The 20,170-nt window shown below is 48.8% G+C and overlaps 2 protein-coding genes across 5 annotated transcripts in view; both read right to left on the bottom strand.

Moving 5' to 3' along the window:
• ARHGAP4 (Rho GTPase activating protein 4) overlaps positions 1 to 9,770 on the bottom strand; it is a 45,105-nt gene extending 35,335 nt beyond the window's left edge. For all 3 annotated transcript variants that reach the window (XM_081175920.1, XM_081175922.1, XM_081175921.1), the window contains exon 1: positions 9,639 to 9,770. In XM_081175920.1, coding sequence (XP_081032046.1) covers positions 9,639 to 9,705 — 67 coding nt within the window. In that variant the 5' untranslated portion in view covers positions 9,706 to 9,770. The remainder of the gene's footprint in view (positions 1 to 9,638) is intronic.
• Positions 9,771 to 15,092: 5,322 nt separating this feature from the next.
• Positions 15,093 to 19,192, bottom strand: NUDT16 (nudix hydrolase 16). Of its 2 annotated transcripts, none has more exons than XM_081177243.1 (3): positions 18,987 to 19,192; positions 16,952 to 17,240; positions 15,093 to 16,389 (listed from the first exon to the last, which is right to left on the bottom strand). In XM_081177243.1, exons 1-3 carry the CDS (start codon positions 19,125 to 19,127, stop codon positions 16,319 to 16,321), a joined length of 501 nt encoding a protein of 166 aa, XP_081033369.1. In that variant the 5' UTR covers positions 19,128 to 19,192; the 3' UTR covers positions 15,093 to 16,318. The 2 variants fall into 2 exon arrangements, with proteins under 2 accessions (XP_081033369.1, XP_081033368.1); XM_081177242.1 differs by having other exon boundaries at positions 16,968 to 17,240; positions 18,987 to 19,184.
• Between the last annotated feature and the right edge of the window lie 978 nt (positions 19,193 to 20,170).

Here is a 20,170-nt window from a genome sequence, read left to right as displayed (position 1 = left end):
TGTGGGGGAGGGGAGAGAATAGAAAATGAGGCAACAATTAATTACCAGGTTGATGTTACCGATTAAGAGTGCTATTCTCATAATTCCAAGTTATTTATGCAGGGATTTTATGTTACTTAGTGACCAGGAAAATGCATTATGAACATACTTCTACATTGTTGTTGTTTAGTCGTTTAGTCGTGTCCGACTCTTTGTGACCCCCTGGACCAGAGCACGCCAGGCACTCCTGTCTTCCACTGCCTCCCGCAGTTTGGTCAGACTCATGTTTGTAGCTTCGAGAACACTGTCCCACCATCTCATCCTCTGTCGTCCCCTTCTTCTTGTGCCCTCCATCTTTCCCAACATCAGGGTCTTTTCCAGAAAGTCTTGTCTTCTCATGAGGTGGCCAAAGTACTGGAGCCTCAGCTTCACGATCTGTCCTTCCAGTGAGAACTCAGGGCCGATTTCCTTAAGAATGGATACATTTGATCTTCTTGCTGTCCATGGGACTCTCAAGAGTCTCCTCCAGCACCATAATTCAAAAGCATCAATTCTTCGGCGATCAGCCTTTTTTATGGTCCAGCTCTCACTTCCATACATCACTACTGGGAAAATCATGGCTTTAACTATACGGACTTCTACATACTCTACTATTATTTCATACATGTTCAGGGGCTGATCCCTGGTTCATATTAATCCCAGGAGAGCAGGGGAAGGAGCAGTAATGATGGATCAGTAATGATGGACAATCTTGCATGCCATTAGCACTAGTAATTTCTCTGCAGCACATGGACACAGGGAAGAAGAGCACTGAGCATTCTGTGCCCATGTGAGGCCACAAAACTTCAGGGGCTCCCTTCGTGATCTGAAAATGCACCATTGAATGTGTCTGGAAAAATCTTTTCAACACAATGAGATTCCTTGTCAGGCAAGAAATGGGTTCCTTGCAGGCAAGAAATTAGACACCACTGTGTTAAACTAAGATCAGACTAAGCATGACATTAGTCATGGCTATAGTTTGCCATTGAGGGCAAATGGGAGCACCTCGCCACCCTCTCGATACCTCCATCACTCACCTACTTGTCGCCTCCCTTGCTTGCTGTCACCGCCCACCCATCCTCCTCCATTGTACAGTGGTACATCGGGTTAAGTACTTAATTCGTTCCAGAGGTCCGTTCTTAACCTGAAACTGTTCTTAACCTGAAGCACCACTTTAGCTAATGGGGCCTCCTGCTGCCGCCGTGCCGCCGGAGCACGATTTCTGTTCTCATCCTGAAGCAAAGTTCTTAACCCGAGGTAATATTTCTGGGTTAGCAGAGTCTGTAACCTGAAGCGTATGTAACCTGAAGCATATGTAACCCAAGGTACCACTGTACCTTTGTCCATGGCCTCCGCCTCCTCCGCCAGTGCCACAGACATACTTCCAGAAATCAGCTTCCAGAAGTGCTGTGATGGAAGGAGGAGGAAGAGCAGCAATGCCCGGGGCCAAGGTAGGTACTGCTTCCCTTATTTTCTTCCACACTCTGGTGTGGGCCAACTGACTCATGCCACAGGGTGGGACAGAAAAAAGCCCATCTTTTGGTCCTGTGCTCTGGCCAAAATGGGACATCTGGGATTGGGATCAGAGGCTGGGGAGGCTTCTGTCAATCTGGGATGTCCTGCATAAAATGGGACAGTTGGGCATTATGTAGTTCATAATACTTTAACTAACAGCAGGTTGTGGGGGGCAGTTTGGTGCCATCAGGACAGGATTGAGGACAGACATCCAGGGCCCCACTGAGCAGAACAGCCCCCTGAACACAGCAGAGCTGGCTTACCCATTTTAAGTCAATGAAGTAATACACATTACCATCTAATGCAACATTATGTCTAGAATCTAAAATTCCCTAACCACACTCTGGGGGTGGGGGAGCAGAATCAGGGCCACAGCATGGGGAGGGGCCCTTGCCACAGTCCTGACTGGAACTGCCCACCCCAACACTATGCCTGCTATTTACAAGGGGAAGAAACTCTCACTGTCCCAGTACTGAATGAATTGGCTCCCTCCACATATGGGTGACGCACGGGCATCGTCTCCAGCACATTCCCTGATTGGTGGGCTATGGTCATGTTTCCAAGGATGCTGAGAACCAGATCTGCCATTTTTACATGGCTTTCATGTTTTCTGATTTCTGATTGTGCCATCCCCCCCCCCCCCCCGGACAGAGGGAAGATAGGATATGACAGTTCCACCAGCGTAGCCACAGGAGCAAATCTCTTGTCCACCCCAGGTGTAGTTGATGTACTGTATAGAACTGCTCTGTATTGGTATATTTGATATAATAAATTTCTCTAATAAATTTCATTAAACTGACAGAAAAACCCACTCAAGTTTTTACACAAAAAAATATTGGGCCTTTGTTAGGATAAAAGTGGTAGCTACCACCCTCTGGAATGCCCTCCTTCAGGTAATTCAAGAAGCAGAGACAGTAATGGCATTTAAACAGCTCTTTAAAACCTGTATGCTTATTCAAGCTTTCTGACTTCTGTGTACACACTCCTTGGTTTTATAGATGATGTTGTAACCCTCCCATACACAATTTCATTGTGCCTGATCCTTTCCAAGGCTCTGATTGTTTATCTGAGTGTATGGACAGCTTGGGAACATCGCATGCTCACTTTTCATTGGTCTAAAAAATATGCTTCTACAGACCAAACTATATCAACTCTGCATCATGACGCGCATCTCTCTGTGTGTGATTTACTGCTTTGTTTCAGGCAAATTCTCTCACAAAAACCTCACTAACCTCATGGCAGAATCACCTTCATAAAAGCATAGAATCATAGAATCATAGAGTTGGAAGAGACCACAAGGGCCATCGAGTCCAACCCCCTGCCAAGCAGGAAACACCATCAGAGCACTCCTGACATATGGTTGTCAAGAAAGACCTCCAAAGAAGGAGACTCCACCACACTCCTTGGCAGCAAATTCCACTGTCAAACAGCTCTTACTGTCAGGAAGTTCTTCCTAATGTTTAGGTGGAATCTTCTTTCTTGTAGTTTGGATCCATTGCTCCGTGTCCGCTTCTCTGGAGCAGCAGAAAACAACCTTTCTCCCTCCTCTATGTGACATCCTTTTATATATTTGAACATGGCTATCATATCACCCCTTAACCTCCTCTTCTCCAGGCTAAACATGCCCAGCTCCCTTAGCCGTTCCTCATAAGGCATCGTTTCCAGGCCTTTGACCATTTTGGTTGCCCTCCTCTGGACACGTTCCAGTTTGTCAGTGTCCTTCTTGAATTGTGGTGCCCAGAACTGGACACAGTACTCCAGGTGAGGTCTGACCAGAGCAGAATATGGAAAGTTTCAAAAGAACAATTAACGTATACAGTACCTACAAAAGTAGATAGGGAACCCCAATCATTGTATTTGCATTTTCCACATACCAAGTATTTTTTAAAAGAACCATCTAGCAACAGGTCAGACAGTCACTGCATTCTAGAATACCTGGCAGGACATTAAATGTTGATCCACACACTCAAACTTGACAGATACAAAGGAGGAACCATAAATGCCAACCAAACAACAGCAAACAGAAAGACAAAAATGTGTGATAAACACATATAAAACAGCTGTAGCAGCACTGGTGTATCCAGAAATGCAAAGCCAAGCAAAAATCATAGCTTTGAGCATATACATATATCCACCAAGGTATATGAACATGAATAACGCTACTGTACTGGCTCAGCTGAGAGCAACTCCCATGTATCCAGACATTAAAACACAAATACAGTAGGAAAGCCACACATGCATATAAATCATGGAATTAAAATGTATGCAAAAGGGAATCCAATCATTTCTCCATGGCCATTTGTATTCATTGGGAACAGAAATGGTTCAATTTATACAGGCAAGTGTGCACCACTCAAATAATGTCACAGCATGCATGTGGTTTGTACTTTGGCATTGATCACCGGCTGCAAACAGACTCAAGAACCACCATGCTTGCAGAAAGTTAATACACTGGTACCTCGGGTTAAGTACTTAATTTGTTCTGGAGGTCTGTTCTTAACCTGAAACTGTTCTTAACCTGCTGAAGCACCACTTTAGCTAATGGGGCCTCCTGCTGCTGCCGCGCCGCCGGAGCACAATTTCTGTTCTCATCCTGAAGCAAAGTTCTTAACCCGAGGTATTATTTCTGGGTTAGCGGCGTCTGTAACCTGAAGCGTATGTAACCCGAGGTACCACTGTATTGAAAGACTGCAGGGCCCAAGAAGTGATGCTCTAAGACAAACAGTACAGCTATGACTGGTTTGATTCATCAAGTGTTAGACAGCAGGCATTTCACACAAAGGGTTTGCAGGTGCTCCAGCCATGCTAGATAATGGGCAAATTGCTGATCATCCAAGCTGGGTGCAGTACAGGCCTTGGTAATGGTGTCCAAGGCAGCTTCCCCACCCTGGTGCCCTCTACATGTTTTTGACCACAAATCCCATCAGCCCAGATTGTTGGCTTTGCTGACTGGGGCTGATGGGAATTGTAGTCCAAAATATTTGGAGGGTGGGTGGGAGAAGGCTGGTCTGAGAAATAGACTGATTTACTCAGAGGCAGCAGGCTTGTAAATAACCATGTTACTAGTTGCCTGCAGCTTGTAAGAATTAGCTCCAGGTGACTTGGCAGAGAAGCTTTCATAGTTTAGAAGACATACCCCACTTCAGACGCAGATGGCTAACCAGGTATATGAGATCAAACAGTAGTAAAAACTTTTGTGGGCAAGTAAGTTTTGCTGACATCATCTCAGTGAGATAGCAGCCTAAGGCTTCATCTGCATAGAAAGTTGTTCCTTTACAAAACGTGGCTCCCCTTGGTTCTGGACAGCCATATTCATACACCTGTGCCCACACCTGGGAAAGCATGAACTGGCCTGGACAGAGTAGAGTTTGTGCTGTAAACGGGACTGGGTAAGTGATGCAATTCTGCATGAGAGCAGGAACAATGCAGATTGTGGTATCAGGGGGCAATTAAGCTTCCTGGGAATCTGACCTGCTGCTTTTTTAAAGCAAGTTTCTAATCCTCACAAATGTGAAGTTGTGCCTGAAAGTGTGGGCTGAATAGTATTTCTAGGAGTCAGGGAGTAAGTGAGAGGCATCATTCTCACTTTTCCACATGATTACCAAAACAAGGGTAGATTTACATAAAATGTTTTTATATACAGTATATAACTGCAGGATTCAGCAGTACAAGAGTAAGGTAAAGGTAAAGGTACCCCTGCCCGAACGGGCCAGTCTTGACAGACTCTGGGGTTTGTGCGCCCATCTCACATCTATTGGCCGGGGGCCAGCGCTGTCCGGAGACACTTCCGGGTCATGTGGCCAGCGTGACAAAGCTGCATCTGGCGAGCCAGCGCAGCACACGGAACGCCGTTTACCTTCCCGCTGGTAAGCGGTACCTATTTATCTACTTGCACCCGGGGGTGCTTTCGAACTGCTAGGTTGGCAGGCGCTGGGACCGAGCAGCGGGAGCGCACCCCGCCGCGGGGATTCGAACCGCCGACCTATCGATCGGCAAGCCCTAGGCGCTGAGGCTTTAGCCCACAGCGCCACCCGCGTCCCCTAGTACAAGAGTAATACTGCATAATTTCTCAGTTTCCACAATCTATCTGGGAGACATGGAATCATAGAATGGTAGAGTTGGAAGGGACCATGTGGGTCATCTCGTCCAACCCCCTGCAATTCAGGAATCTTCTGCCCACTGTGGGGCTCAAACCCTGAGATTAGGAGTCTCATGCTCTACCCACTGAGCAATCCCAGCTGCTTTATATACATGATTCAGCTTTTGGTGATGAAGGATTTGGGTTGCCATTGTGCAGAATTTTGATTTTACTTAATTCCCATTTATGTTCTTCCCATGGTGTATTTCATAGCCTGGACAGAGAAAAGGGGCCACCATGAAGTAGAGGAAGCAGCAAAACAAGAATAAAACGGCAAAAGTGAACAAAAGGAAGAGGGTTGGCTGAACTTCCCCCAATCCTCTCGTCAGGACACGAGAGTTCAAGCTCGCAGCCCTGCAGGGCCAAGGCAGCTGGGAGTCCGCTGGGTTAGCAGAAGGAAGCAAGGGCACAGAGAAACCCCTTCGCTTGCCAGTTTTATCAGCAGAAGCCAAGGCAAAGCAGCGAGGGGATGGAGAAATGGTCCGCAGCCCTTCCCCCAACCCTCTTCACAAAAGCCTCTGAAAAATCAGAACTGACAACTTGGAAGCTGAACTCAACCCAATGAGCAAGAGGGAAGAGAGAAAGCTCAGTTGGGAAAATGGGGAAAGGGGAATGAGTTGGCTGGAGAGAGAGAGAGGAATTAGGGGGATCTAGGTCCAACCCCCACTGTGTATGGCTTAATACTTGCATGAGAACATGGTGTAGAGGTGCTGGAGGCTTGGTACCAAAGACAAGATCAGAAGGCACTTTGAGCCCCTCTTGGAGGCATCTGTGCCAGTCAGCCCTGGTGGTGACGGAGGAGGGGAGGGGGAAAGGGGGGGGTGTGATTGCACTGACAAGTGCAGAGGTCAGAAGTTCAAGGGCCTGCAGTCAGATTCATAGCCCACCATATCCCACAGCATCAGCGCAGGTAAACAATATTTGCTCTCTCATTCATAAAACATGGCTTATTATTAAGAGAGGGAGAGGTTTCACTGATTGCCCTGCTTGAAATTTGTAATCTTATTTTTAAAAAGAATAAAATAAAGTTGTAAGCCACTTTGAATATTGTGATTGCAATAGAAGGATGAGAAATAACTCATCTTAATAAATACGCCATAAACAACCATTTTGTTTTAATGTTTGGTTTTATTATGGAAGCCACCCAGAGTGGTTGGGGCAACCCACCCAGACAGGCAGGGTATGGAAATAATAATAATGTCTGTTGGGCATAAAGTCCACCAAAGTTCACCTGCCAGCTTCCACCTCAGCTGATATTTAGATCACAGCATTTAAAAACAGGCTGGTTCAGCCTTTTCTCTTCCTGAAGCTAAAAGGCAGCCTCTCTCTCTCTCTCTCTCTCTTACACACACACACACACACACACACACACACACACACACACACACACACACAACTTGCTTGGTGTTCCTCTCCATGATGACAGCCCCCTGAAGTGACCATCTTAGTAAAAACCTGTGAGTTTGTCAAATCAAAACAGTCAAAACCTGAGATAATATCTGAGGTGGCAGCAGAACTATTTCTTTGCCTGGCAGAAAGGAAGGTTTGCAGTTGTTGGCTCTTTCATTTATTGAGCGTTGTGTTTTTGCTGCCTGGGAGGGGGGGGGTTCTGCCTCAGGGGCCAAATAACTGAACTGGACCTGGGTCCTCCTATGCAGCTTGACTTGTGGGTTGTGGGGGCTAAGCCATTTCTTGCTCTGCCTCAGGCAGCAACCATCCTGGGCCGGCCCTGCACAGCTGCGCCACATTTTGCTTCCTGGCAGGGCAGTTTCTGTTAGCAGGAGAGAGAGGGGTTTGTTTTTCCAGAATATTTAACCTCAGCTTCTCTCTTGCTCAAAGCACCTGACTACAGTATGAAGTTTGAAACATTCTTGCTCACCTAAGATGCAGAATGGCAGAGTGGGGCAGGCACCAACCGTGGGAATGGTGCCCAGCTTTGTAAAGCATTGGGGGTATAGGAGTGGTGGTAACAAGAGGTCTGGCGAGGTACTCAAAGAGGAAATTAGACCTAGTAGCAGGGAGAGGCTGCTGCCATAAGACAAAGCAGCTCCTTCAGTCTGTTATGGAACTAATGAAGCTTAAGCTTCAGGGCCCCAGAAGTGACTTCAGTCCCCTTGCTTAAAATTTTGGGGTCTAATTTGAGGCTCACTGATTTGAGTAAAATTGATCAATTTTTTGTTGTTGTATATATTGTAACAATCCCAAAGTTTGAGAGTTAGTAGCACAGATATTGTAAAGTGTGGTGGCCTGTCATGGAACAACCCCATTGAAGAAGAGAACAGTGGTTCCCCGGACCTTGTTGCTGGTTGCAAAGGGGCCCCGATGACACTTCAAGCTTCGGGGCCCCAGAAGCGTAGGTCCACCACTGCCTTCCGCCTTGTATATTTTTCAGTGGCAGAAAGGGAGACAAGGCCACATCTGCACCATGCATTTAAAGCCCTATTAAACCCACTTTGACCGCCATGGCTCCTCTCCCCTTGCAAAACGTCCTGGGAACTGCAGTTTGTCACTGGTGCTGCTGAGAGTTGTTAGGAGACCCCTTTTCCCCTCACAGAGCTGCAGCTCCCATAACTCCCTGGGAAGAGGGACTAGTTTTTAAGCCACTCTGGGAATATATGGTGTGCATGTACAGATGTGACCAGCTAGGGTCCAATGCACTGTGCAAATATCCATTAAGATGAACTGTCGTTTCGCAGGGCACATGCAAGAGCACAAGAGCATCTCAACGAAATTGTGCCCCACGCCAACTGCCGCGTGTGGTGCTGGGACCACTTGGCCTTCCTGGCTCCGATACCCAAAACGCCTTGAACCAGCCCTGCTAGTGGGACCAGGGGCACTGCCTTGGTGCCAGGATGGCTGGTGCCTGTGCTTGTAACATTTTGAGCCCCAGAAGGGCTTTGAGTTGGCAGTCGAGGTTTGTTGTAAGATAGCAGTGAGCCTAGGCAGGTCCAGAATGGTGCTGTGATCCTGAGGAGGAGGTGAGCAGCAGAGGAGCGCTGGGGCAGAGAGAGAATCGTTGCTGGCTGATCAACTCACCCAGCCTAGAGGAAGTTGAACGACCGGAACCCAAGAAGGGATGTTGCGTTACAATCAACAGCTTTGCTGTGCAAGGGTGTCTTAACAGGGGAAGTGGAAATTAGTGTTTTACAGCCGAGGGAGGTTACAGGGAGGCAGAGGACGCCCGGGTCCTTTTCCTGTCAGTTCGGCACGCGGGCACGGCACACGGTTTTCTTTTTTCTGTACCTTCAGAGCCTCACCTCTTGCCTCCAACCCCTCGACCACGTCTCTCCCGCTAAGAACCCGAGTTTGCAGTCACGCCTCGCCACCACCAGCAACAATATTCTCCCGTCTACAAAATCTGGGTCACATTTCTCTAGGTTTGGGTGGGGGGGGAGAGAGAGAGAGACAGAGACAGCGTCCCTCTCGCAGCCATATAAATGCAGCTGCAGTGAAATCCAGCGCGGCTGCTATTTGACGCGGGAGCACCCGAAGGGGGTGGCGTGTGGGCGGTGGGGAGGCCCCTGGCCGGCTGGAGGTCGGTCACGCAGCTGAGGACGGGGGAGCAACGGCGCCCTGGTCCCCCGCGCCCCCGAGCCAGGCCCGGGGGGCCAGGAGAGCGCGCCGCCACTTGCACCTGCAGGCAGATGTCCGGCTGGCTGCTCCCGACGCCCGCCCCTCGGCGCTGCGTTGGCGCAGCGGCCACCCGACAGCTGCCCACCCCCGGCCAGCAAATGCCTCCCCTGGCACACAATGCCCTCCCCACCCCTGGCCTGCCCTTGCGTCCGCAGCCCCACCCCCGGCCCTCCCCGCGCAGCGATGCCCCTTGTCCGGCCCGCAGGCGTCGCCGGCCGCCCCCTTCTCCCCGCGCAGCCTCGCCCGCGCCCCCGGCTCCCCCACCGCAGCCCGCGCACCTCCCTCGGCCGCCGCCTCCCCAGGTTCCCCCCCCCGCCGCCCCCGCCAGCCTTACCTTTCACCTGCGTCTCGTACTCGGCCAGGCTGCCCCGCTCGCGGCGCGCTTTCCCCGGCGCGCTCATGCCGGCGGTGCGGGCCGGGGCGCAGCAGGGCCAGCTTGTCCGCAAGATGCGCCCGGCAGATGCGGCGCGGTGTGCCGCGCTCCCGGGCGAGGCGCCGCCCCCTTCCCTTCTTCTGCCGCTGCTGCTGCTGCTTCCCTTCCCCAGAGGCAGAAGCTGGGGCTGGAGCGGCGCCGTTAACCCGCTGCGCTCCGGCTCCCCTCCTCGCGGTGCCAGCCACAAGCGCAGCCCGTGCCAGGCGCGCACTCGCTCGCTCGCTCGCTCGCTGCTCTCCCTCTCCCAGGGCTGGAGCCCAAGGCTTTGTGTCGCCCTGTCCAGCCCTGTGGCAACGCAGGCCCGGCCAGCAACAAGCCCCACAGAGACGGGAGCGAGGGTTGCACCACCAGATCACACCCTCCTCCGCCGCCGCCGCCTTCTGCGCATCAATTGAGCTGGAGTAACTGAAAAGCCGCCGCCGCCGCCCCGTTTCCTGGCAATTACTAGCGACGAGTTAAAACTCAGCTCACACGGGTCTCTTCAACCACTGGGGCAACTGCACTCGTCTGGCGGGCTGCTGGGGGAGCAGGGGGCTGGGCGAGATGGTTGACCTGTGATCCAGCAGGGCTCTTCTTCGGAAGCACGAGCCGCAGCAATGTGTGGGTTGCCCCAAATGTTCAGGCATAGGCAGACATGACCTAGGTCAGTTAGCCTGGGCTCGTTTAAGCAGGCATCGGGACCCCAAAGTAAGCATGCGCGTGGGCACTGGGAGGTAGAGGTGTCAGGGAAAGGTGCAGCCACCTTGTTACATGCAGAGATCCTGTGGGGATCTGTGAACAGCCGGATCTGTGAACAAACTCCAGGGCGACTGACTGTTTGAATCAGCAACACAGGAACTTGCCTGCTCTCGAGTCAGACCATTGTGTCTATTGAGTGCCATATGTTTATTTGTTCATTTATTAAATGTATATACTGCCCTTCATCCAAGGATCATGGGCAGTTTTCAGTATAAAAACACAAACATACATAACATAACAAACAAACAAACAAACAAACAAACAAACAAATAAATAATCCCCCACAAATTAAAAGGCCATATAGATAGTTTAATCAGCCAAAGTCCTGGGGAAAGAGGAATATTGCCAGACAAAAATATTCCTCTAGGTTGGGAAAGGGCACTAGGTTGGGAAAGGCTGGATGAGGCGTTTTGTCCCTTCCATTGGGTCCTAGCGTGTTACAGAAGAACCCAGAAGCTCTCTGGAGAGGCAGATTACACCTCCACAGAGCTGTGAACTTACATCCAGAACCAGGATGCTCTTGTTTACAGTGGCACCTCAGGTTAAGAACTTAATTCATTCCGGAGGTCCATTCTTAACCTAACACTGTTCTTAACCTGAGGTACCACTTTAGCTAATGGGGCCTCCTGCTGCCACCACACAATTTCTGTTCTCATCCTGAAGCAAAGTTCTTAACCCGAGGTACTATTTCTGGGTTAGCGGAGTCTGTAACCTGAGGTACCACTGTATATGGTCCTTTATCCTGGGATGAATTCTTTGCTTTGGGCCCCTTGTGCAGCATTTCACTTATCCATCAAATGCTTGGTTATTTGCCAGTGGTGTCGCATCCATCACCTGCAGATCTGGGTTCACAGGACATCGCTAACAGCAATATAGCTAAGTGCTTGGAGCTACCCTTCAGTATTTCTATCTAGTATTTCAGAAACATGCAAATGTACAGATACTAATCAGCTATGATATTTAATTACTTGAACCGTTATGATTGAACATGAAATTGTCACCCTGAGGATTGGTTATAGCAGAAAGGCAGAATGCAATAAATAAACCAATACATTATGTAAGTCTTTAAATTGTAGAATGCACAACTTTGCACTGCTTTTTGGAAAAGACAAACGGAAGACAGTTCAACGAAAAGACTAATGTCCCTGATTTTGTGCCCTCTATGACCGATAGCTGTGTGACTCAATATAACTGTAGCTCTCCATAGTTAACACCCACAAGCTGCAACTGGAGCTTCCACACTCTGAAGTCCACTGCAAGTGGGACTTCCCAGCACAGGAAGCTGATTTGCTTACAATTCCACACCCTGCGCTGTCTCAGCAGAGTTCAGATGTCCTCTTGCATGCACACCCACCCCAGAGCAGCTGAACAGGCACTCTCAGAGTGGAGATTATCTACCCTCTGCCTGCAAAACCACACATCTCAAATTATATATATATATATGAGGCTTTATTTATATATAAACACATACACAAAGAAGATCTATTCAGAGAGTATTTTCACACTCCTCTCACAGGCAAAAGGGATTGGAGGGAGGCAGCAGGGTGGTGGGGCAGAGGCAGGGAGGGGGCGCACTGGCAAAAGCTGCAACAGCAAAATGCCTGCAGCTCAGGAGCCAGGAGGCCTCGGCAGGGCTGCTAAGCAGACCATAGCTGGCACTTGAGGAAAAATGAGGAACTCAGTGAGAGGGGAAGGGACAGGGGGGTGGTGACAACCTCACTTTTTGGCCCCCAAACCACAGGCTTTCCTCTCCCTGGTCATCCAGCCCATTCCTTCTTGCCCATCACACACACTTAAAGCCCCCCTGCTATCACTTTGTATAATCCAGTCAATGGGTCACATGGAGAGCCACTGGGGAATGACTAGGTAAACACAGGGTTCACACTTAACAGAGGCTTTTCATAATAAAGTGGTGTTTGAAGCTCTCAGCAGCAGCAAATCAAAAGGTAGTTAGGAGCTGGGGACGCCTGATGAAGTGGGGGCTCGGGAGCAGGGCTCTCTTCCACATCACCAAGGTCCTGTCTGACAACCTCCTTGCAGAGCTTTCACCAAACAAAGATGTGCTTACTATGTCAAATTTTTGATGCTGCCTTCACATTAAGGCCCAGTCCAGCCCCTCCCTTACATGCATAATTAGGCAGAAAGAGCCCTACATGCATAGTTCAGCTGGGGTTCAGCAGAAGGGGAAATTGTGGAGGGGAAATAGGTCTTCCTCTTTCTATTCAAGCTGCTGTTTCTACCATGAGGCAGTAGCCTTCTTTAATAAGTTTTATACATTTAAAAATCTATTTCTGAGCACTGATCTGAGCTCTAGAAAAGCAATACTACAGACATCTCCCTCCTTACGTTCCCGGGTACCGCTCATATACATGAAATCATGCATAGTGGGGAGGGAACACCATCTAAAACGCCTGTAAACATCCTCTAAGCCACACACTGCTTCTTGGGTTTCTCAGCACCAGAGGAAGATGATGATTCCTTGCATTTAGGAGCCATCTAAAACAAAAACTACCTCCAAAAATTCATGGGATTGCCGTTGCAAAGGCTCCTAGGATAGCTAGCTGTATTCCCTCTCTTTTCGGGCCATTTTTCTCCTTTTTATGTCTTTTTGCAGATTTTATTTATTTATTTATTTATTTATTTATTTATTTATTTACTTACTTACTAATGCTGCACATATATGTGGTCACACGCAAGTGGGGAGACGTATGATCAATTAATATCAATCACAGCTACTAAGCGGTTGCAGCTTTTAGGTGCTTCTGAAAGGGAGTGCCATCATCAGACAGCAACTGTACTTAACTGGTTTGGTTGCAGTACACCTGGAAAACTGTGATGGGGAGTCATGAGTCACCAGGCACACTGAAACATGTGCTGGTGAGCCACAGCCAGGGCCAGCCCACCCATGAGGCAAGGTGAGGCAACTGCCTCAGATGGCAGGATCCACAGGGGCTGCAGGTCCTGTTGTAGATCTTTATTCCTCTCTGGTTCCTGATGTAGATCTTCACTTCCCCGCTTCCCTGGTGCGAGGGGGGCACTATTTCATGGTTCGTGTCAAGGGCCAAAATGTTTTGGGCCAGCCATGGCCAGAGCCACCATTGGCAGCATGCCCACTGCATGTTTGGGGACACAGCAAACACCAGTGTGACACGCGTGCAGCCAGGTGAAACATTACGGCCACGTGAAGTGGCTGATTAGGCTGACCCTTTCAACAGTATTTGCGCTTAAGGGTGCTTAGTGACCCGACCTGCACGCAGTCAATAATTTGCTACAAAGATTCTGGGTTGCTAATTGAAAACAAGCAGACACACATGATGTGGTCAGAACCTCCTATCTACTTAAGGCCCATTATAGTCCTGACTCCCGACTAATGGGGATTTCAGTGGAGAACAGATTGAAATGAGATGCTAATTTAGAATTTGGGTTAGAGTACAATTGCACAACTCTTTTCGAGCTCTCAAAACTGCAGAGAAGTTGACAATGAGACAGAGTTTACAGAAAATCCTAAGAGATGCTGTGCCATTTTTTAAAATGACCCTATACCAATACAATTCTGCACAATTTAATTTAGAGAGGTCTCACCATTTATGCAATTTTAAGATTGTGTTTAACTTATTCATGGGAAAAGGCCAAGCAATCTGACCACCAGGAATTCTTCTTCCGTCTTCACCTGCCTCTTCACCTGATTAGTCCTTTATGAATTGTGAGAGTTCAACAAAAAACTACTCAGAAAACTTTCAAACCTACTAGAATGTGATCTAAACCTCCCTTTAAATCCATCTCAGCCAAAAGATGGGAACTCACTCAAACACACCAACAGATGGTACCTAACACCACGGAAACTGGCACTGATATGCCCAGGAACCTCACCTAAATGTTGAAGAGGCTGCACCTCCACAGGCCCATATCTCCACATGTGGTGGGAATGCCCCAAAATCCAACCCTTCTGGACATCAGTCCTACAAGAGATATGGAAAATAACTAAACAGGTATTTGAACCGGCCCTACCGAACATCTTCCAAGATAATAATGTCCACTCACATTATACAGAGCTTATAACCCACCTACTCTCAGCAGCCTGAAGCCTCATAGCCAGACACTGGAGAGACCTCTCAGGAGTAAACATGGACCACTGGTACCAAATGGGAAACAGCCTTGCGAGAAAAGCTAACCAACAGACAAAGTGACATGGGGACAAATAGAAGAGGGCTCTTTCACCCCAGTATGGCTTCCCTTTATCTCATACACAGCCCAACAAGACGACAACAGCATAACGAATCAATCTGGCTTACTTGACCCAACAAGCCCCCCTCCCCACTTCACAAATGCAAACAAACCTCACTGCAGACAATCACAGACAACCATCCACACCCTGGGCTCCCCCAATCCCTCTCACTACCAAGGAAATGTAATAAGCAAATAGAAGGAGAACCTACCCAGTTGACACTGACACAAAACCCCACATGTACACTGTAAAAAAAATAGAAATTTCACCACCATCCCTCCTCTCCCCCCATCTTCTTCCTGGCCTTATACTGTACTCAACACTAATGTCTCATAACAAATGTAGCTGATCTGTAGAAAAGACTGAACAGCCTGAAAAAAGAGACAAGGCACTTTTGTAAACCAAGAAAATCTTTAATAAAAAATATATTTTTAAAAAAGAAAACTTGTAAGCCCCTTCTCATCAGTACAAGATTTACAAACTGGTTTCTAAAAACAAGTGATAGCAGAGACCTTCCAGAGGCTGAGTTCTGTCCCACTGCCATATGGATGCATGGATATTATTATGGGATACATACAGCACTTATCTCTATGTGCTCTTCCATTCCTTTTCCACTCCACTCCCAGTCCTCAACAAGGTATTCAGAATTCTGTAACCAGAGGTTTAACAAAAAGTAAATCACACTGGTGCCATGAAGTGTGCATAATTTGTTCCAAGAAGAAGTTTGTGTTTCCAAGGCCCATATACAGCAAAACCAATTATGCAACTATTTATTTCCTGATGAACTGAATGATGGCAGCTTCTTAGTCTTTAATTGACAATTCTTACAAGCACATCATCAAAATTGGAAAAAGAGAAACCAGTGGGAGGGAGGCACATAATGACTGTCTCTAGTGGCCATTTACCACTTCTATATGAGCTAATAAAAAATATTATAGGAGTCAAGAGCCACAAAATGTCTTAAGCCATTCTTCAAGCCTAGTAAAAGATTAGAAAGGCGGACTCCAGCTGTGAAATGATAAAGTAATAATACACCAATAGGGGTGTGCAATGGGCTTTTGTGGGGAGGGAAACCCCGACTTCCATGATATACAAATACTGGAACTCAGAGACAGAAGGTTTGAAATTACAGATGGAAAAATAGAAACCACAGATGAGTCAGTGTGTTATTTGTAGTGCCATTCTCCAAGTGCAAGAAACCCTGTGTGTGTGTCTTATATATCTACACACATAGAAGATCAGATGGTTCACTCTCTTAACCCTTGCCTACCATCTTCAATATTTTAAACAGGCATCTGGATGCTTAAATCCTTTTCAGGGCTAGATTCACCAGAACTGAGCCATTCACCTTGGGTAGGGGGAGGGAAAGGTCCATTGCCACTCTCTTCCCACATTCTTGGATTTCTCCGTTACATCTGCTCCATTCAAGAGTCCAAAGTTCATGGGGGAATTCAGTTACAGAACCTTCAGAGGCTGGAACGTGGCAGCCACAGCCAATGACACTCAAGGTCTCTTCTGAGTCATGGTAACTGCCTTCTGAAGTTGCTCTCTTGGCACGAGCTGAAGAGTATCCAGGGCGTGAATCAGCTGCTCCCGGGAATTGCCAATGAAAGTGTTGCTAAGGAAAGCGGGGAGCCCCCCAATGCCATCGCGCAGGGTATAGAGGGGGACACGGATGAGCCCCATCACCTGAAGCCACAGAGGAAGGGAAATCAGGTCAAAAATGCCCTTCTGAACCCCTCCCTCCCTCCTCTCCTCCCCGCCCCCCCACCCCCATGAAGCAACCAGGAGTATGTGAGTTCAGCAAGAGGACAGAATATCATATTTGGGCACACAATTTAGCTCCCTGAAGATTTCAACGTCCTTTAAATGACAACATCAGTTTCTAGCCCCCGAGGCTTCCAAATATTTTGGGACAAAACCTGGTCAAATCTCAGGAACCAAAGAAGGTGCTGAGTGATCAGAGATGAGGCTTCAGCTCCCTGCATAGCTCTTTCTTCCACTCCGTGACTATTAAGGCCAGAATAAATTATGCAAAACTGGGGGAAATAGATGAGAAAATTGTTCAAATTAAGAAAATCAGCATAATTCTTCTTAATTCACATAATTCAGGCAAGCTGTAGAATTCAGCCGATTCTGGGGGGGAACTGGCATTATCTTGGCCCAGAAGTTCATAATACTTAATGCAGGATACATACACCAGCCCAGTGTGTGGCAGTCCCCAAACCAGACAAGACCAGCCGCACCCTACCCTGTATTTCCCACACCTCTAAGCCGTGTTCTTTTGCCTGAGTGGCCCCGTCTTCTAGGGTCCGGAGCTCCTCCAGGCTAAGCTGCTTGGCGTAGAAGTGCGTCACGACTCGCCGTGGCCCCTCGGGCACATGGGAGCTCAAGTAGTGGTCCTCAGCCACGTGCAGCGAGGCAGCGCCAGGGCCCAACTCTTCATGCAGCTCCCTATTCAGACCCTCCTCCAGAGACACATCCTGCGGGTCCACAAATCCACCGGGAAACCCCAGGTGCCCATCAAACCGCATCTGCATCTGCAAAGGGAAGAGACAAAGCAGTGCTTTGGGTCTCTTAAAGCAACAGCACTGGATATGACTTTGGATTTATGAAATGGTGGGTTGGATTTGGGATCCTGCCCTGATTATTTAATTACTGCATTTATAGCTCATCTTTTCCCCAAGGAGCTCAAGTTTGCATACATCATCCTCCACACCCTCATTTTATCCTTACAACAACCCTGTGAGGTAGGTTGTCTGGAACTGCCCTAAGATAGCTCTAAAACATACCCAGTTTCATCTGCCATTCAGTAACACTTAACCTTCACTTTCTTCAGTTTCTGGGTCTCCTGTTCATCATCACCTGCAAATGTCTCCAGTACAGTTTCACCTTTTGCAGAAGGCTTTCAACATCTCTGCTCACTGAAATTGTTGGAACTGGTCTTCTCCTGCCCTCTTATTTACTGGTGTGCTCCAGCCAAGGTCATTTGTTACAAAGGTGAATCAAGGAACTCCACACTCTTTGCCTTTCTCCTCCATTCCCAGCACAGGGGACAGGTGCCTCTTCCTGCATTGCAGGGGGTTGGACTAGATGACCCTCAGGGTCCCTATGATTCTATGTCTTGCCCCCTTTTGGCAAGGTTGCTTGCCCTTCCCTTTGACACAGAAGGGCTCTCGAGGGGCTCCCTCATGTCCTGGTTAGAAAAGGCTGAGAAAGGAAATTATTGGCAACTGTTAGTTTTTCCTGCCGATCTCACTTGGATCCCTAATGCAGCCCACAGGTTTACAGAGTTCAAGCACAACCTGGTTTCTTCTCAACAGACAATAACCATCGTTTTGTTGATGGCTCATCTGTCTTAAGATAACAGCCCACCTCCCCACCCACTTCAAACTCATCAAAATCAATCCCAGTGTTTATACCAGGAGTTCAGAGACAGCACTGTTTAATTTCTAAAATACATGCCTCAAAATCACACCTTCTGGCACATAACGTTTGCCCCCTAAAGCTTACCAGTAATTATCACTAAGTTGCTAAACTTGGGGGGGGGGAGCTATCAAAAAGAAGGCTAGGCTAGTCATTTCCCCTCCCAGGTCACTATTCTTAATGGTGTGGTTTTTTTAACAGATGAGCATTCAGTCCTGTGGTACTATCAGGCCTGGAACCAAAGGTCCAGGGCTCAGCTCAAGGAGCAGGGGGCCCCCAAAAGCAACACGACTGGCTTACTACAGGTTTAAGTTAAATAATACATGCTGCCTTCTAAGAAGCAGGGACGGAAGACGGTTAAGTCCGGAATCTAAAATTACCTAAGTGCAGCAGTGATTCACTCACACCTGCCTCAAACTGCAGCCTCAATAAATATTGCTTGCAGCCATAAGCCATTGTAAACCAGAACTATGGACACGCTAAAGTCTAACAAATCTGTCGTGGCACGATAAATGCGTGAGTCTTCAAGCCTCTTCGTCGCTTCCTGCTGCAACAGATTTACAACGCTGTTCCTCTGAAAAATAGGCCTGTCACCCGCAGGAAGCATTCACGATTTAATTTCTATCCCGCCCTCCCTTCCAAAGCAGCCCGTGAACGAAAGGCAACATCCAGGACACCTCGGTTTCCGTTCAAGGCAAGCAGCCCTGACATTAAAAACGGGTCGCGGGACTGCTGAGCTATGAGCAAGACAAGCGTGGTCTGCAAACGCCCATTTTTTTAATGCGGGGGGGGGGGCTTACTCTTCCTGCTAACCGGCAGATCGCCACCTGTCCCGCCCGGCCCCCCAGCTCATTTCTCACCAGCGCTGCGAAACGCAGCGGGAACTTCCCGAAGAGGCGTCCGGGGCAAGGCGCGTACAGGAGGGCATGGCAAGCGTGCTGCCAGTCGGGCGGCGCCAGCTGCAGCGCTTCGGCCCTGCTCAGAGCCCGGGACTCGCCCATCGCCCGGACTCAGAGTCCCTCTCTCGGCTTCCGATTCCCACCAGCTGCGCCACCGACGCCGCCGAGAGGAAAGAGAAGAATACAGATCAGAGGCACCGCGCCTCCAATCAGCGCGCACCGAACTTTCCTTGCGGCCAATCAGAGGCTCCGGAGGAGGAACCCGTGGAGGCGCGCGGGGTCTCCCCATTCATGCCGTTGGGCGGCGTTGGCCGCGCGAGGGCGCCCGCTTGCCGCGCTCCTGCGAAACCTTGCGAGGCGACGCAGGAGCCCGTCGCCTTTCCTCTCCTCCTTGCTAGGACGAACCCCTCTGGTCTGCGCCCCGCCGCATTGCTTTAAATGCGCAAAGCAAAAGTGCACGCTCAGGATCGCTTAAGGGCCGAGGCCGAACTCACGCCAGGAAGCCCTTTGTTGCGCCAGACCGAGGCCTGCGCCCTCCAAGCTCCCCTAGGAACCCCGGCAGTGCGGCTGGAGAAGTCATGTTTGAAGGGTTATCCAGTCCCGAGCCTGAGGCGAGGGGGGCTAGTGGTTTGTTTTTGTTGTGTTTTTAGTTTTTTTATCTTGCATTTTTATGTTGTGCACCACCTTTAGATATACGGATGAAGGCTGGTATACAAATTTAATAAATAATAATATTGATGGAAATCAGTGAAAGACACATTGAGCAGGTACACAGGGCAGTCTCTCCCCCCACGCACACCCCCACGTTGCAACATATTGTATTTCTATTTAAATTATAGCACTGCTTTTTAAAAATTTGCATCTATATAGTAGCTGATACAAATGTTATGTAAATCTGTCTTATGCCCCTTTATTTGGTGATGTGCCAATAGCTGCTGTATCTGGACTGCTGCCTGCCCTCCAGGTCACCCTGTGGTTAAGAGTGGCTGGGGAAACCCAGCCACATGGGCAGGATACACAGTGGTACCTCGGGTTACATACACTTCAGGTTACAGACTCCGCTAACCCAGAAATAGTACTTCAGGTTAAGAACTTTGCTTCAGGATGAGAACAGAAATTGTGCTCCGGCGGCGCGGCGGCAGCGG

This window comes from Podarcis bocagei, assembly GCF_964188305.1.
Source record: "Podarcis bocagei genome assembly, chromosome: 17".
NCBI classification, from domain to species: domain Eukaryota; kingdom Metazoa; phylum Chordata; class Lepidosauria; order Squamata; family Lacertidae; genus Podarcis; species Podarcis bocagei.
The sequence above is the reverse complement of the archived record's forward strand: the minus strand, read 5'-3'. Positions and strand labels throughout refer to the sequence as shown.

What these genes read in the sequence shown, in the direction of transcription:
- NUDT16 (XM_081177242.1), bottom strand. Translation starts at nt 19,127, where the DNA reads ATGGGCGAGTCCCGGGCTCTGAGCAGGGCCGAAGCGCTGCAGCTGGCG. An exon ending in CGCTGCGTTTCGCAGCGCTG is followed by an intron (nt 17,241 to 18,986) that starts GTGAGAAATGAG and finishes TTCCCTTTGCAG; the next exon opens with ATGCAGATGCGGTTTGATGG. An exon ending in CAAAAGAACACGGCTTAGAG is followed by an intron (nt 16,390 to 16,967) that starts GTGTGGGAAATA and finishes CTGTGGCTTCAG; the next exon opens with GTGATGGGGCTCATCCGTGT.